This window comes from Rhinolophus ferrumequinum, chromosome 21 (genome assembly GCF_004115265.2).
Source record: "Rhinolophus ferrumequinum isolate MPI-CBG mRhiFer1 chromosome 21, mRhiFer1_v1.p, whole genome shotgun sequence".
In the NCBI taxonomy this organism is placed as follows: domain Eukaryota; kingdom Metazoa; phylum Chordata; class Mammalia; order Chiroptera; family Rhinolophidae; genus Rhinolophus; species Rhinolophus ferrumequinum.
The window spans coordinates 18,109,506-18,127,107 of record NC_046304.1 but is presented as its reverse complement, the minus strand read 5'-3'; the positions used below and the strand labels follow the sequence as shown (position 1 = coordinate 18,127,107).

Sequence of the window (17,602 nt, the reverse complement as noted above, 5' to 3'; positions counted from 1 at the left end):
AAGTGATTGATTTTATATTATGTGAATTTCCCCTCAATTTAAAAAATCTAATTTATACATTTTTTTCTTTATAGTCAGTCCTTTTTGTGTACTGCCCAAGAAATATTTGCCTACCTCCAAGGACATGAAAATAATTCTGTTTTTTTCTGCTTTATGATTCTGGGTTTTATGTTTAGGTTAAATGATTCTTTTCAAATTAATTTTTGTGTATAGAGTAATATAGGAGTCAAGGTTTATTTTTTTTTATACAGAGAATGAATTGTTTTAGCAGTATTTGTAAAAAACACTTTCCTTTCCTCTTTGAATTAACTTGACTTTTTGGTAGAAATTCAATTGATTGAATATGTATGGGTTTGTTTTTAGATTTTATTCTGTTCCTTTGATGTATTCAGCCTGTCCTTCCAACCACATTGTTTTGATTACTGAAGTGTACATCTTCCAACTTTTGTTTCTCCTCTCAAGTTTGTTTTCACTATTCTAGGTCCTTTACATTCCCATGTAAATTTTAGAAGCAACTTGTCTATTTGTTTAAAAGACCTGCTGGAAATTTATCTGGAAACTGCTAGCTGGGATCTCTTAGTTTAATTGCCTACTTAGTTAATAAGTAGAGTGATCTAAAATGCTTTTGAAAAAACAAGTGTTTTTGCTGTATTTTATTTTATTTCCATTGTGTGTCTAGGTTACAAGGCAAATGCAAGAACATGAGCAGGATTCTGAGCTTAGAGAACAGATGTCTGGCTATAAGAGAATGAGGCGGCAACATCAAAAGCAGCTGATGACTCTGGAAAATAAACTAAAGGCTGAGATGGACGAACATCGCCTCAGATTAGACAAAGATCTTGAAACTCAGCGTAACAATTTTGCTGCAGAAATGGAAAAACTTATCAAGAAACATCAGGCTGCTATGGAAAAAGAGGTGGATGATTCAGTATTATTAATTTATTTATTCTAGCTGTGATCATCTTAGAATTAACCAAGGTAGCATTTTGATATTAGGGTATCTGTTCCCCAGAACAAAGCAAATCAACTAGGGAAAGGGAGAAATATTTATATAACATGTATAATATCAAGTACTGAGTGTGGGAACCAATGGATATGGGATTATTTCCTGACACTTGACAGTTTTATAATGTTACACTGGTAAGTCATTCAACTGTTCTAGTCCAGGGGTACTCTGGTTATTTGAGGAGTTTGATAAATCATCCATTGATAGGTGGTTTAGGTCTCAAAAAAATCATTCATAATTTTCTTCTGTGTATATTTTTGGAAGCATTTTAAAATTTCTAGCAGGATTTTTATGTCAGAATAATTAAAGATTATTACAATATTATACAGAACATGTTAGAGGTTGTAAATTAAGAGAAATTTAAATTAAGATGTAGCCAATGTTTTTATTTACAAATAATTGTCATTCTAGTATATGATAAAGGTATATTTTATAAAGATTCTTGTTATGTGAAAAGTTTTATTCTGTTTTTGGTGTTCCATTTGTTGCATTTTATTTTGATAGTCACGTTTTTCAAGAAAAATGTGACTTTTTTTTACAAGCTTCTCAGTAAATTCATGCAATATCAAATATGTTGGCTAGTCCACATTTAGGCATTATCATAGCTGTACCCTTTCCCCCAAGAAAAGAAGAACCACTCTCTCACAATAGTAGAGAAGGTGGCAAAATAATTTATGGTGAAAATAAATATTTGATTCTGAAATAATTTGGTGAAAGTGGTACAGATATTTAGAATACTGTTGGGCATTGGGTAGTGTTTTTAATCACTTGGGAAGAGGTAGAAACATATTTAGGAAAGCAATTCATGAAACAAGGTGTGTAATATGATTATAGATTTGTTTAAAAAATATATATGCATAGAAAAAATTAGGAAGGGTATGCACCAAAATGTTTACGTTGGCTATCTCTGGGTGCTGAAATCATATAAGATTTTTATTTTTTGTGTTTTTCTGTATTTCCTAAATGTGCTACAATGGATATGTACTGCATAATCAGGAATAAAACACTATTTTATATATTTATATATTTATATACATATATATATTATATATATATAAGTTATATATATATATATAACTTATTTAACATTTTCATCTTATTTAGTATATAAGTTGAAGGTCGGTGTTTCATTTGAAGGTAAATCTATTATTGAATATACAAGTAAATCTGGATAAAAGATCACGATTTAACTATATTTTTTAGATAAATGTATATGTGTTTTATTTTAATGGGGGGAGGGCATACTCCTGTTAAATGAGAAAAAAAAAAGTTGAAAACTTTTTTCCAAGTCAAGTTGTTGTCCTTCAATGTTAGTTGTGGAGGGTGCCATTCAACTTCAAGTTGTTGTCCCTTTTAGTCTTAGTTGTGGAGGGCGCAGCTCAGCTCCAGGTCCAGTTGCCGTTTCTAGTTGCAGGGGGCGCAGCCCCTGCAGGACTCGAGGAATTGAACTGGCAACCTTGTGGTTGAGAGCCCACTGGCCCATGTGGGAATCGAACCGGCAGCCTTCAGAGTTAGGAGCATGGAGCTCCAACCGCCTGAGCCACCGGGCCGGCCCAAAAGTTGAAAACTTTTGACTGTGTTAAAGATCAACATTTTAAAGATCAACATTTAAAGTAAAAGAGTTCCAGTTTACTGGTTCTCTAAAATTCAAATAATAAAGATGCTGAGTAATACTTATTCATAATTTGGGGGGAATTCTTATTTTGGTAATGCTTATACTGATTTTATGTTCTTGGGAAAATAAAAATATCCTTGTGATGTGTATTAAACTGCTGCTTTAAATGTATCTACTTAATTAATTTGATCCATTTTTAAAAATTTCTTACAGGCTAAAGTGATGGCCAATGAAGAGAAAAAATTCCAGCAACATATTCAGGCCCAACAGAAGAAAGAACTGAATAGCTTTTTGGAGTCCCAGAAAAGAGAATATAAACTTCGAAAAGAACAGCTTAAGGAGGTACTTATTTTATAAAAATTTTCAAGCCAGTTATCTGATTATTGACCATATTTACCGTTGATCAACTCTTAGAACCATTAAGATAAATTTTTCTTCTCTTTAAAAAAAATTTTTTTTTTCAAATACAATTGACATTCAATATTATTAGTTTCAGGTGTGCAGCATAGTGGTTAGACATTTATTTAACTTATGAAGTGATCCCCCCGATAAGACTAGTACCCACCTGGCACCCTGCATAATTATTACAATATTATTAACTACGTTCCCTATGATATTAACTATGTTCCCTATGCAGGATAAATTTTTCTTCTGTTGTTTGTGGCCACTAAATGTATATCAGTTTGAATGAAGACATTGATTATAATCAACTACTTGTAATGGACTGAGACTCCTCAGCTGAGTAGACTCAAAAAAGAATCATCTCCTGAAAATATAAATTATTTTATTTACAATAGCTTTTTATGCACTTATTAAGTAACTGGCTCACTAGAAATAAAAACATTTGAGCTGGGAAAAAAAGTCACACATTCCTTTCTTTAAAAGTAAGCCACACCTCCTTCTTACTTTTGGCTCAGAAGATTATAATAATTTGTTCTTATTCCAGTTTTAACAGAGAGTGACGATAAGAGGTATATTTGCTCATTACATTTTCTTTAATAGGAGAACATGTTGATTATTTCTTTATGGCCACATGATTTCATATTCATTTGCCCTTTATTCGCTGCTTTCTTGAATTTCTTTTAAAATCATGTGTAGTCTAACTTTAAAAAAAGCCTTAATTGTTCCAAGGCAATTTCTGAAAGCGGATAATTATTCAGGACAGTGTTCAGGACAGAAAAATGATATGTCTCAGTTTTATACCCCCTCTTTCAGAGTGATTGAAATTTTTTAGTCCATAAAATTAATTGTTAGCACACTGATAAATTAATTGATTTTGATAACAATAATCTCTTTGATATTAATACATTTGTGTATGTAGGAGTTTGCCTTATAATTACATATGTAAGTCTTATTATGGACATATTTGTGGCACAAAGACTTGCTATATAAATACCCTGCCAAGTGAACCTCATTGACGTGACTTTTCCAACTCTAAGGGTATAACCTGTAATATGTTCCCATGACTATAATATAGAAGCCAAACTCTATACTGGAACATTAGTTTTGAAAACTAATTAGGGTTCACAACTTAAATAAATAACCAACAAAATGCATTTCTATGGTTCCGCTTCCCAGTGAAATGAGATTTTAGTTTTATGGGTACATTGGTTTAGATAAGCCATTAGGCATGTAATTTACTAATTTACTATAATTATATAATTTACTGTAATTTACTATAAGTCCTACTAATAAATTCATTTTCTTTTAGAAGCCAGATTTGTGTATGTCTATTGAGAATAATGATTCTCTATATAGAGCAGGGGTGTCCAAACTGCGGCCCGCGGGCCAACTGCGGCCCACGATCCATTTTTAATTGGCCCGCAGCAAATTCCAAAAATATACTTAGTTTACTTAAATAAACCAGGTGAGGCAGTACGTACTTCACCTCAAGTGAGTGGCCCGGCTGTTTGTGTGTTTTACCACATATGGCCCTTGGTAAAAAAATGTTGAAAAAATTTGGACACTCCCGGTATAGAGGAAAGGACATACCAGAGTCCTGGTGGGGAATTTCCTTGGCAGGTGATTCTCTATGTATGTGCCTATGTTATCCCTGTCTCTTCCCATAGAGTGCATGCACATACACCTTTAGCATGAGAGCTACTAATTTATGTACTTTTTATTTTTATGTGTTTGAATGTCTTATGAGCTAAAGTTATAAAGAATTGGTCTCTTTCTTGAATAACGGGAGGACTGTAAGGTTAGTAGTCGTCTCTGAAAAATCATACTTAAAAAGGTGGCAGATTTATATTCTGTGCAATGTTGATGCTTTTTAGATTGAAAATATACTAGTATTAATTAGCATTCTAGGGTTTGCCTCATTGAGTGTATCATCAATGCTCTCATCTTGCCCAATATAAATGCATTTTCATTTAGGTAGTTTGAGAGATGATATTTAAAATGCTGTAGAAAAACATTGGTTTTGATTTGTTCAGTGGTTAATGCCGAATATTAAATAACCATAAGGAAAGTGTCTATTCTCTTATGGTTTTGCTGGTTTTCTATTTAATTTCCAATTCTTTTATATTGAGTCCATCTGTAATTTTGCCGAAAACTCAATATTTGTTTTAGACTGTCAAACGAAAAAGCGAAACGTAACTATATTTTAGTTCTAATGTCAATTCACATGTGAATTCTACCTGAAAGCACTGCCTCTGTCTCAGGATTTAAAGAACGATGTGTTTTACTTCATTTACTAATCATTTTGTGCTTTTAAAGCTCCAAACCATCATAAATGTAGCTGTGCAGAGTTAAAAGGTATGCATACTTTCTAGTATACACGTCTCTTTTCTTGTCCTACTTCATGAGTAATTCAAGGAAAAGGAAAATATTACCTACCTCCTTAATTTAAGGTCATTGCCCTGCCTGAGCGTTAGAGAAGACATAGATAAAGTACTTTTATTTAAATTTACCAGGTACCAAATGGTACAGTCATATAGTTAATTTTTATGTATTTTGAACTGAATTGTTTTTTATGTTATTAGGAGCTGAATGAAAACCAGAGCACTCCAAAAAAAGAAAAACAAGAGTGGCTTTCAAAGCAGAAGGAGAATATACAGCATTTCCAAGCAGAAGAAGAGGCTAATCTCCTTCGACGTCAGAGACAATACCTAGAGCTGGAATGCCGTCGCTTCAAGAGAAGAATGTTACTCGGGCGCCATAACTTGGAACAGGACCTTGTCAGGGAGGTACGTTTGAGTGATAGGAAATCAGCACCTTTCCTGAAAACAAGTCAGTCATCTCCCAGCCTCCAGGCCTTTGCACTTGTATTTCCCTTTGCCTAAATCCTTCTTCCCCTGATCTCCATGACTTCTTTTCTTCCTTCCTTCATATCTCTCTTCAGAAATGACTTCCCTGATCACAAAATCCTTCTCCCTTTTTAAAATGTTTTTCTTTGTACTTCTCTTTCTGACACACACACACACACACACACACACACACACACAAACACACTTTTTTGGAGGAAGTCCCTCTCCCCCACTAGAATGGAAATTATATGAAGTCACAGATTTTGTTCAGGTCTTTATATCCCTAGTATCTGGCCCATAGTAGGCATTCAGTAAATATTATATTAATAAATATTAAATTCATGAATGAAATTAGTATTAATTTTTAAATATGAGAAAATTAATTGGATAATTTATGCATTTTGATCTGAAATGGGTGCCATGAAGTGTGTAACCATTTAACACATTTTATAATCATGTAATTATTAATTGGGCAAATGAAGAATCTCTTATACCAATGAAAAAAATAATTGTTCTCATTATCTTAACCTCTACTCTCACTGGATATATTACTTGTAATACAATTAAATAATATACTCTGAAGAAATTCAAAGGATTACTTAAGAGCCCTCTTCAAATATAAAATTAGGAAACAATAAAAGAAGGAAAGACATTAGGCCTCTTGAGATAGATTTGATGTCTTAAGCTTATGCATAAAATAGTATTAATGAATAGTAAATGAATAGAATAAGGAAATTTGTACTAGTAATTGCCCATTTACTACAGTAGAAGTCATAAAACTCTAATATTTACTATGTAGCCCTTATTGAATCAGAGGATTACATCTATTTCCTGGTTATTCTGTTTCTTAGGATTTTTTTTCTTGGCATTATACAGCAGCAAATTATACCTTTGTCTTTTGTGTTATGGATTAGGAGTTAAATAAAAGGCAGACCCAAAAGGACTTAGAGCATGCCATGTTACTGCGACAGCATGAGTCCATGCAAGAACTGGAGTTCCGCCACCTCAACACAATTCAGAAGATGCGCTGTGAATTGATCAGATTGCAACATCAAACTGAGCTCACTAACCAGCTGGAATATAATAAGCGAAGAGAACGAGAACTAAGGCGAAAGCATGTCATGGAGGTTCGACAGCAGCCTAAGAGCCTGAAGGTAACTTTAACCTAAGTTTCTTGACAGGGAAAAGAGATAAAAGGCATCCATGTAAACAGTGTATGTCTAAGACAGATGTTTACCGTAAAGAAATTGAATAAACTTTTTTCTTTCACTTTTAGCATGTTTGGTTAGGTTTAATGTGGAGTGTCTGTAGCTATGGACTTATGCTTATGCATTTCTCAACAGAGTACCAAAAAAAATGGCCAAAAGTTTTAACTGTAGGAAGTGCCATAAATAAGAATAAAAATTCTTATTTTAAATGTACCCAAATGTTCAATGCTGATGTTACATGTCAGCATGCTAACCTGTTGGCTTCTCTCTGTTCTAAGTAATACAGTTTGGGAATCTTATTTTTTCCAAATGTGATTTGTATCCAAAAAAGACACTAAGTTCCTAATCAGTACAGAAGCCAATGGATGAAAATGCCCTTTTAACTTCTTCCCCTTCATTGTCTGTACTCATGTTAAGAGGAATAGTAGAATCATTTCAAGACTTTAAATTTTGTATTTACTTTGAATAGAGGAATTTATTCACATGGTATGAAATTGATACCAAAGTGTGTTATAAAGTTAAAGGTTTCCCTCTCTCTCCTTTGCCCCTCCAGCCGCTTGGTCCAGCTTTCTTCACCAAAGCCAACCAGAGTTAAAAATTCCAAGAAATTTCCAATTTTATAACGTGTAATAAATATTTGAAGTATAGTCACATGAATTTTAATACACAAAAAATCACCTATTATATAGGCTATCATCCATATTAGTACCTCAATTAATCTGTACATGTCTTCACATTTAAAATTTTTATTTATATCCAGTAAGGCCCAGGTCCCACAGTAATTCCTTTTTAAACAGTTCCCCCTTTTAAAACTATTTGATAATTAAACTATACAGCTGTTCTTGGTCTGAACTGAATAACTGTCCTGGAATGAAGTGAAGTTCATTCATCGAAGTAATCTGTGTCAAAATCCAGAAGCTATACCACACCCAATGGTATCCTCAGTTCCATTCATACAAGCTGTCCTGAAAAAATATCGAAGCAAAGCTGCTTTACTCTTTCATGAGTAAAGTGAACCTGAGTAAAATTTCTCTTTGCTATGTCTTCAAAACAGCTAATTAACATTTAGTGTAGCTTATGTTAACTATCCACATAACCTTCGTTAGTCATTGCTTAGAAAAATTGGAATTCGTAATGATCTTTCAGATTTATTTTGTCTTTTTAGTGGAGAAGTATGTACTCTTTTGGCTACATGTTTTTAAAACAACATGTCTGTGAAATTAATTATGGTTTTAAAGTCAGAAGCACCCAGAAGTAAACCAAGCTGAAAGCTTACTAGTTTTCTGTAGTCATACTATAAATCTCATATGACTGCATTTCTCTGGGATAGATAGTTATTCAATCTTTAACCCTTCCTGTTTCCTGTTGTTGGAGCCTTTTCGGGTTGAAAGCTTGTAAACACTAGTAAGATTTTCGCAGACACTATACAGAAATTAACGAGAAAAATAATGTTTCGCAATCATAGCCAGACTTTGAATGGGATGCCTTCTTCTTATGAAAAATGAGCTCAACAATTCCCATAAAGGAAATTGTTCTGTTACTTTAGTAGGGAAGAGAATCACTATGTTTCTCTTAGTTGTATATACCTATCTTCTTTCTCAATCTGAACAAAAGACTAGATTTTAACACAAAATTATCCCATTTTTATTTATCTAAGTAATAGTTGCCTCTTCCAACATTCTGCAAGACTTTAAAGGGGGGTAAGGGAGCTTCAATTTGAGCACTTATGTAAGTTGACTAGGATTTGTGGGGGTTGGGGTACCATTTCTATGGAATGGGTTGGGTAAACACCTGTTGCCTTCTCTGCTGTTTGTTTCTTCATCTGCCATCCAAATGGTGCTTTGTCAATGTTAAATGAGTAGAAACATCTATTAATAACTTACTGTTCATCTTGCTTTCTCAGAGTCAAACATTGAGGGATATAGTTTATTCTTGTTATAAATATTACTCTTCTTGTTGAAGAAAAATTTATCTATATGAGAAACAGATGTTAGCTGAACCTATTATGATCATTTCACAATACATATATGTAAATCAAGCCATCATGCTCTACACCTTAAACTTATACATTGATGTATTTCAATTATTTTTCAATAAAACTAAAAATATCAGTAAGTGGAAAAAATTTTTTTCAAGGAGTTCTTTTTCTCATTAGGCTAATGATACAGAATGATTACAGTTTTCTTGGCACATTTTAAAAATAAAAACTTTTAAAAGAATGGAGGCTGTTATACAGAGGTGGAAGAGAATGTCTAAATTTCATCGTTCCGTTCCCGGCAAACTTGGAAGAGATTTTAACCAAGGACAGTATTTAAGATCAGTGCTATTAAGCATGGCTAAACCAAGAGTTTCTCTTTCTAGTGAGACATTCCTTGACCTTTCACAGAATAAAGGTGTATGACTGACTTAGTGCTTCAGGTTATCTTTGATGTTGCAGTATGAGGTGGACATTTATTGCCCACTGAATCAGCCAGTTAATATCTGGCAGTATTTATATAAGGTAAAATAATTTCAACCGCAGGTTCTGCCTTAATGTAGTAAATGAATATATTCTCACTTGTAAGCTTGATCAATGTACCTTATAGAAATATATTTCACCTTACTGAGTTTTGTTAAAACCTGAGTTCATAGGATGCCTAACCTGTGATTAACCAAAAACTAAAGCCAAAACTCTTATGTCTCTGAACCCAAATCATTTTATTTCAGAAATGTTTATGTAGTCCATATTTATCATCAGCCCAAGAAGGGTTGTCCCCTCCCTCGCCCCATAACTTTTGTTTGACATTGAAAGATTAGTTAACTGACTTTCAAGTTTTTGCTTGTGATGTTACAGAGTAAACTGTTATTGATGTAATGATATGGGTGTCCATGTGTGTTCCTGGGATCGTGATCTCCCAGCTGTTGAAGAATGGGGATGCGGATCAGAGAGGCAAAGTTTAAGCAGTACAGTTTTATTGTAAAGTGCAAGAGAAAAGCTCTCCGGAGAGAGGGGGATCCAAAAATGGAATGCCCCGCAGGCCAGGCTGCGCCAGAGACTATATATATGTCCTTGAGTCTGCAATCTTTAAGTTGTTTACCAGAAGCTGATTACCCCGCCCCCTCGATCCCCCCCTGCGGCCACCCCCCACCTGGGCTGGTTTCTTGGCTGAGTCTGCAGTCTGATGTGGTAGCCCCTCCCACCCAGTTCCCTTCACTTTTTTGTCAGCACTTTGAAACTTTTCTTTGGCCTTGATGTCCTCCGCCTTGCATCCTGACTACCTGTGACTTTCCCATCTTACTTTGAAACTATTTTTCTGAGCTTTGATGTCTTCTATCGCCGTCCTGTCCCTGACTGCCTATGACTTTCTTATCTCATTACTAAGTGTGTTGCTGCCTAGTTTATTCCCTTAAGATAAAGACCAATTGTAATAATATCATTAGTTACTAGTACCCTATTTTTATGTAGTCTATCATAGACTATGTAGTTGGAATTGAGATTGTCATTAAAACAAATTGGAACAAAGTGTCTCAGATAAGAAACAGAGTAAATATGCTTTTTTCTGCCCCAGCATCTCATGATATATGGTCTGGCTAATAAAGTTCTTTTATATCTACTACACTGAATGCATAAGAAGAAATTTTTTTTAAAAAATTTTTAAAAAAGAAGAAATTTAATTTTATGTCATCAATATACACAGTAATCAAAACTAATTTAAATAATTATTCAAGTCAGTAAATTTACTAGCAAAATAATGAGTATTTCTTGAAGTCCTGTGATAAATGAGGTTGTTGGTATTCTAATGATTTAAATTAGACTTTTTGTTATAAAAATGTATAGAATTCAATGGTTTGACCCAGTAGCCAAGTGCAAAAGCACCTGCAACCTCATGATCTGACCTTTTTGTTTTTCCTCTCCCTTTCTTTTAGTAGCCTTTGTTTTCATGTAAGCATAAGGTATACGATATGTTAAAATTATATACCTCTATTTTTTTTTTCTTCCCAGTCTAAAGAACTCCAAATAAAAAAGCAGTTTCAGGACACCTGCAAAATCCAAACCAGACAGTACAAAGCATTAAGAAATCATCTACTGGAGACTACACCAAAGAGTGAGCACAAAGCTGTTCTGAAACGGCTCAAGGAGGAGCAGACCCGGAAGTTAGCCATCTTGGCTGAGCAGTATGACCACAGCATTAATGAAATGCTGTCCACACAAGCTGTGAGTTTGTTTTATTTAGGCAAAACAATTAGTGCCCCTTTCCTTCTACTACCTGAATAAAATCCCAGCAATTAAAATACTAATTGGAAATTGTAGTTGGTTGTTCAGCTTGGGACATAGTGGTGGTGGTTCATATTCTTCCTGCTGGCAGCATTGCTTGGAAGCAGGCATGATGTATGTAGAATTCTCACTGGTCCATTAAACATGAACTTTTAAATAGGCTCTGTGCTGGTACCTCTCAGGTGTTTAGTACACATACCAACAGCTTATCAAGATTGGAACAGCAGCTTTGTTAAACAGTGGGCAAAAAGCTGTACTGTATTGGGAATCCAAATGGTAACATTTAAATGCTAGTATAAAATATTATCTATGTAAGTTTTGTCAACTTTTTCTTAAAGGGCCAGATAGTAGATATTTTAGGTTTTGTGGGTCAGGAGGCAATATTGAAGACATTTTGTGGATACTTATATAGCCATTTAAAATGTAACCATTTCAAATTGTAAAGACCATTCCTAACTAGTGGGATATTTAAAATACACACACACACACACACACACACACACACACACGCCCAGATTTGGCCCACAGGCTATAGTTTCCTGGTCCCTTTACTGTAGTTGTTTCCATTGGAGAGAAGAGATTCAATCTAATCAGATTCTAAATTTTTCTTAAGAAAAATGTGGTTATTCAGGTATTCTCCAAATAGCTTATGATAGCTTTATCTTCATAATGCCGTCATTGGTTACTGTGCCTTTTTCAAAGATGTTTACTCTCAGATATGAGAGAACAATTACGTATCCTACAGAAGAGTAGACTGTCTGCTCTCACACTATATTCCATAGGTCATGAATAGATAGCTCATAGTAGGATATATTTGTTTTCTTTCTCTGTTTCAGCTGCGTTTGGATGAAGCACAGGAAGCAGAGTGCCAGGTTTTAAAGATGCAGCTGCAGCAGGAACTGGAGCTGTTGAATGCATATCAGAGCAAAATCAAGATGCAGGCTGAGGCACAACATGATCGAGAGCTTCGGGAGCTTGAACAGAGGGTCTCGCTCCGCAGGGCACTCTTAGAACAAAAGGTATAAGTAATAGAAAGAAGGTAATTGTGCTAGTATTTGCTTTCTTCAGAAGCATTTTATAAATATATTTTCATATTGACAAAGGTGGCATTAGTTTTCACAATACCCTATTTCCTTAATTCTAGTTTTGGTAGTGTTTTTCTTTTTCTTTAAAATTATTGATTCATTAATGAGATATCTAGAACTCATTATAATTAATGAGTTCTAGATATCAAGAGAACATCAAGGGAATGTAATTAAGCAGTAATTGCTAGAGGAAGGATATGGGTTATGTGAAGGCAGTTGAATTGCAAGAGAGTAGCTCTTACTCCATGTTCCTTACTTCATTTGTATATCTTCTGTGTTTCCCCGAAAATCAGACCTAGCCGGACCATCAGCTCTAATGCATCTTTTGGAGCAAAAATTAATATAAGACCCGGTATTATATTATATTATATCCAGTCTTATATTAAGACCGGGTCTTATATTAATTTTTGCTCCAAAAGACGCATTAGAGCTGATGGTCCGGCTAGGTCTGATTTTCGGGGAAACACGGTAGCTCTACCTAAGGAGATTGGAGAAAAAGTTGGATAGTAAAGAAAAAGAACTTTAGTAATTGTCTGGGAGAAGCAGGGACAAAGGATCAGTAATAACTACTTTACTCATACCATCCTGAAACTGTACAGATTGGTGGACGATTACTAGAGGATAGAAAGTAAAATCAGTTCCACACAGGTAAAAAGTCAGGCTGAAAATGTTACTTCCAGGTGTATCTTTATTTATTTAGTTTTGAGTTCTTCTTTTTTTTTTCCATAATGACTTTTTTTAATTGGGGAATAGTGTGTTATTCCAGGTCCCATCAGCTCCAAGTTGTTGTCCTTCAATCTAGTTGTGGGGGGGCGCATCTCAGCTCCAAGTCCAGTCATCGTTTTCAATCTTAGTTTCAGGGGGCGTAGCCCACCATCCCATGAAAGAATTGAACCGGCAACCTTGTTAAGAGTTCACTCTCTTACCAACTGAGCCATCTGACTGCCCCTCCGGCAGCTCAGCAGAGGCTCGTTGTCTTCAATCTAGTTGTGGAGGGCGCAGCTCACTGGCCCATGTGGGAATCGAACTGGAACCCTGTTGTTAAGGGCTCGTACTCTAACCAACTGAGCCATCCGGCCGCCCCTAGTTTTGAGTTATTCTTTGTCAGATATATTAGAGAATAGAACTAGAATCACCAAATTCATTTCTATTCTTAAGGCACTTAAGTTGTGTGTGTGTGTGTGTGTGTGTGTGTGTGTGTGTGTGTGTGTGTGTGTATGGGGAGACGGTGATGGGCAGAAGATTTTGAGAGTCAAAGAGGAAAGGTATTGGTTGAGAAATAGTAGAATATCAGTTGTATCCATGATTCAAAGCTATGTTCAAGAATTCCTGAGCCATAAGTTCCCATTAGCTGATATAGTCTTAGGTCCATTGGTCCATTGTAAGTTAATATTTGCCTAGTGGTCTTGCCTGTTAAAGTTTGTCATTGTTTCTAGACCAGTGGCTCATAGATTTTCCTCTAGTTCCTGCAGTTCTTGTGATAAAAATGGAATGCCTTACTAAATTAAAAAATATATGTTCTTTTCAAAAACCTACCTAAATAAGATGTTACTATTTCTCCAGCATAGCTGTCTTTGTTACTGGCTTCTCTGAAAGGTATTTGCCTCTAAAAGTTATCTCAATTATGTTTTTCTCATTCAAGATGGAAAGATAGAAACTTAAATTTTGAGAAAAATCTAGTTTGTCCCATGTACAGATTTCATAAATCTGATTCCAACTTTCATATTTAAAATTCAATCCAAAATTCTCTTATGCTTCAAAATTATCACTAAAAGGAAAACTCCCTATAGTATTTCAGGTATAGTATTGTGAGAGAAATATTGGTCCTATTCAAGTATGTTTATATTTTCAGCTCTACCTAGTTCAGAGTTAAACAGTGCTAATTAGTTATTTCAATATATGAACCAAAGCTTACATGTTCTACAAAGGCTAGTAAAATGTGGGTATAAAACTGATTCCCATTGGTGAAGGTGTTGTGGCACTCTCATGCATTCTTAATGCATTTGGAAGTATATGTTGAGCTTTGGCAATGTTAAGTATTTAAGACTTTGAGAATTCTGAGGAAAACCAAAGTAGAGGGGGAAATATGCATAAATATGGTAATAATAGCATGTTTTATAATGGTTTAAAACATCTAACCATCTAAAATAGGGATATAAGGAGCATTTGAGATCTTACTCCTGGCATATGTCATCAGTTTTAACTCAAATAAACTCATAAAAATTCTAAATAAATAAACAAATAAAATAGAGATATAATTAAGTAATTATGGCCAAGCCACTTAATAAAATTTTATGCAGCCATTTAAATGATGGCTACAAAGACAGTATTAATATGAATATTTTGAATATGATAATACATTATGATGTGTTAAAATAAAAAAGACAAATCACACTTACATTGAAATAATGCTAGTAGTGACTATATTAATAGGTCATTTTTCTATTTTGCTATTTTTAATGTGGTTAATACTACTTTGATAATGGAAAATGCAAAAGATTATTTAATATTAAAAATAAAAGAACAATGGGATGATAAATCTATAGTGCTTTGAGTTGCTACTTGATTTTTAGAGCTAACGTTTACATTCCAAGTGAAGCACATAACTATAAAGCGGTTTGGGGTCAGTTGGCAACTACCAAGACTAGTTCCCTCTCTATAAAAACTTTGAAAAACCTTAACAGCTATGCATTTTCTGCATTTTGTGCATACTGGTTGTTCAAATAAGAAATATTGCAAATAACGTGGAACCAGAGTGAATATTAATTGTTTCTGGATGAAAAATCATTCTGTTTGAAGATTGCTGTAAGCCTCCAAATGAACCAAGAATTGTTCCTTTAAGTTGAGGCACCAACAAAGTAAGTCTCACTTGACTCACATGAAGTCTTATTACAACTCTTCTCATACTTCATTTACATTTAAATTTCAGCAAGATGACAACATAACAATGTTAAATTCCATGTGAATTTTATACATGCATAAAAAGTGGCAGTATTTCCAAAGTACAAATGGACTTTTTTGTTTTAGTATTTCATTTAATTTTCTCTCAATATTTCATTTAGTATCAACAATATGATTGATAGTTTTTTAGTAAGAATTGACAATTGGAACATCCTGCAGGACCTTTCTTTCTGGAACTGAAAATATTCACACAAAAATATCATATATAGCTTCAAAAAGGTAGGTTGGGATAATGATCCAAGATGGTGAAGTAGATAAACACCATGCTTGCCTCATCCCATGAACACATCAACGTTCCAAGTAAATTATAGAAGAATCAACCTGGCGAACCATCTGAAGTTTGGCTGAAGAGAAGTTTTATAACTAAGGGTATAAAGAAGAAGCCATGTTGAGACTGGCAGAAATGCAAAACGGGCCCACCCCAAACCTACATGAGGCGGATGAAAGTTGTGAGAGATATATTGGCCACAGAGGAGTAAGGAACCTCAGCTCCACACCAGCCTCCCCAGCCCAGAGTACTGGTGCTAAGAGGAGCCCCCACAACATCTGGCTGTGAAAAACAGTGGGGATTCTGACCTTCCCAGTGGGTCGGAAGGCAGCGGGAAACCCAGACATCCTCTTAAAGGGCCTGCACACACTCACTTGTAAGCATTCACCCTGGGCTCTGGCAGATTGACAGTGACTTTGGGGACATCAGAGATATATGGCGGGGCATAGTGAGGTTTGTGGCTTTGGGTGAGGGCTGGAAAGTAAGTGCCATTTTCCCTGTGTGGGGTTCTCTGCCAGAGCAGCCGGCAGGTGGGCGCCATCTTTCCTGTGGTGAGCCCTCCCCCATGTGCATGGCCAAATCTGAATTGGTCTGGTAAGCTCTGCTTGCTCCAGCCAGGTGACTCACTGAGATCCTGTCACACCCAACTCCATACCACGGGAAGCTTTATCAGTGGCTGAACCTTACAGGAACTGGCAGGTGGCAGCAGGCTTCATAGTGTCCTGGCTAAATAGCGGAGCAATGCCAGACCTTGTACTAGTGGCAGCCATCCTCTGTTCTCAGCATGGCCACTGGCACCTGCCTCCAGGTACACCATAGGCAGCAACTAACTGTTGATCACTTTGTAGCTTCTACCAGATAGTCCCCAGCCTGTCACAGGGAATGGGTGACCTGGGCCTGCACTAGAGCCCCTCCCAAAAGGCCCCAGAACCAACATACTTGGAGGTTGGCTTCAGACCACAGCAAAGCACCACCCAATTAGCCCCACAAGTGGCACACCCAAAGGGTGGTCTCAACAGGCACCAAAGCCCACTGGGACAAATCCTGCTCGTTGTAAGACCCCCTCACAACAGCCCATAAACTGTGGACTAAGCCAAACCCCACGTCCAGTCAGCCTGAGGGCCAGTCCCACTCCCTGATGTGCCAACAGCAATAAAAGCTCTACTATAACAGGAGGGCACACACAACCCACACAAGGTACACTCCTTGAGCACCCGGTACAAGCGATCAGAGAGACTGCCATTGGGCCCCACAGGGCACCTATTACATAAGGCTGCTTGGCAAGACTGGGAGACAGCAGATCTACCTAATACATAGAAACAAACATAAAGAGAGAGCCAAAATGAGGAAACAAAGAAATATGTTCCAAATGAAAGAACAGGAAAAAAATCCAGGAAAAGAACTAAATGAAATGGAGGAAAGAAAACAAGAAATAGAGTTCAAAACAATGGTTATAAGGATGCTCAAAGACTTAATGAAAAATTCAACAAAGAGATAGCAAGCATAAAAAAGGACACAGAAACCATAAAAAAGAACCAGTCAGAAGTGAAGAATACAATAACTGAAATGAAAAATGCACTAGACGGAATCACCAGCAGACTAGATGAAGCAGAGGATCAAATCAGCAATTTGGAAGACAAGGTAGTAGAAAACACCCAATCGAAACAGCAAAAGGATAAAACAATTAAGAAAAGAAAAAGAGGATAGTGTAAAAGACCTCTGGGATAACATCAAGTATAACAACATTCGCATCATAGGGGTACCAGAAGAGAAAAGGCAAGGGATTGAGAACCTATTTGAGGAAATAATGACTGAAAACTTTCCTAACCTGGTGAAGGAAATAGACATATAAGCCCAGGAAGCACAGAGTCCCAAACGAGGTGAACCCAAACAGGTCCACACCAAGACACATTATAATTAGAATGGCAAAGGTTAAAGACAAAGTGAGAATCCTAA

General features: G+C 35.7%; 1 protein-coding gene across 1 annotated transcript in view; it reads left to right on the top strand.

The window, feature by feature from the left end:
* The window catches only part of TAOK1 (TAO kinase 1), a 145,541-nt gene that overhangs the window by 113,229 nt on the left and 14,710 nt on the right, over positions 1-17,602 (top strand). Inside the window, exons 14-19 of the mRNA XM_033089191.1 lie at positions 680-916; positions 2,835-2,963; positions 5,606-5,809; positions 6,784-7,023; positions 11,060-11,272; positions 12,169-12,351. Of these exons, the coding sequence (XP_032945082.1) occupies positions 680-916; positions 2,835-2,963; positions 5,606-5,809; positions 6,784-7,023; positions 11,060-11,272; positions 12,169-12,351 (1,206 nt within the window). The remainder of the gene's footprint in view (positions 1-679; positions 917-2,834; positions 2,964-5,605; positions 5,810-6,783; positions 7,024-11,059; positions 11,273-12,168; positions 12,352-17,602) is intronic.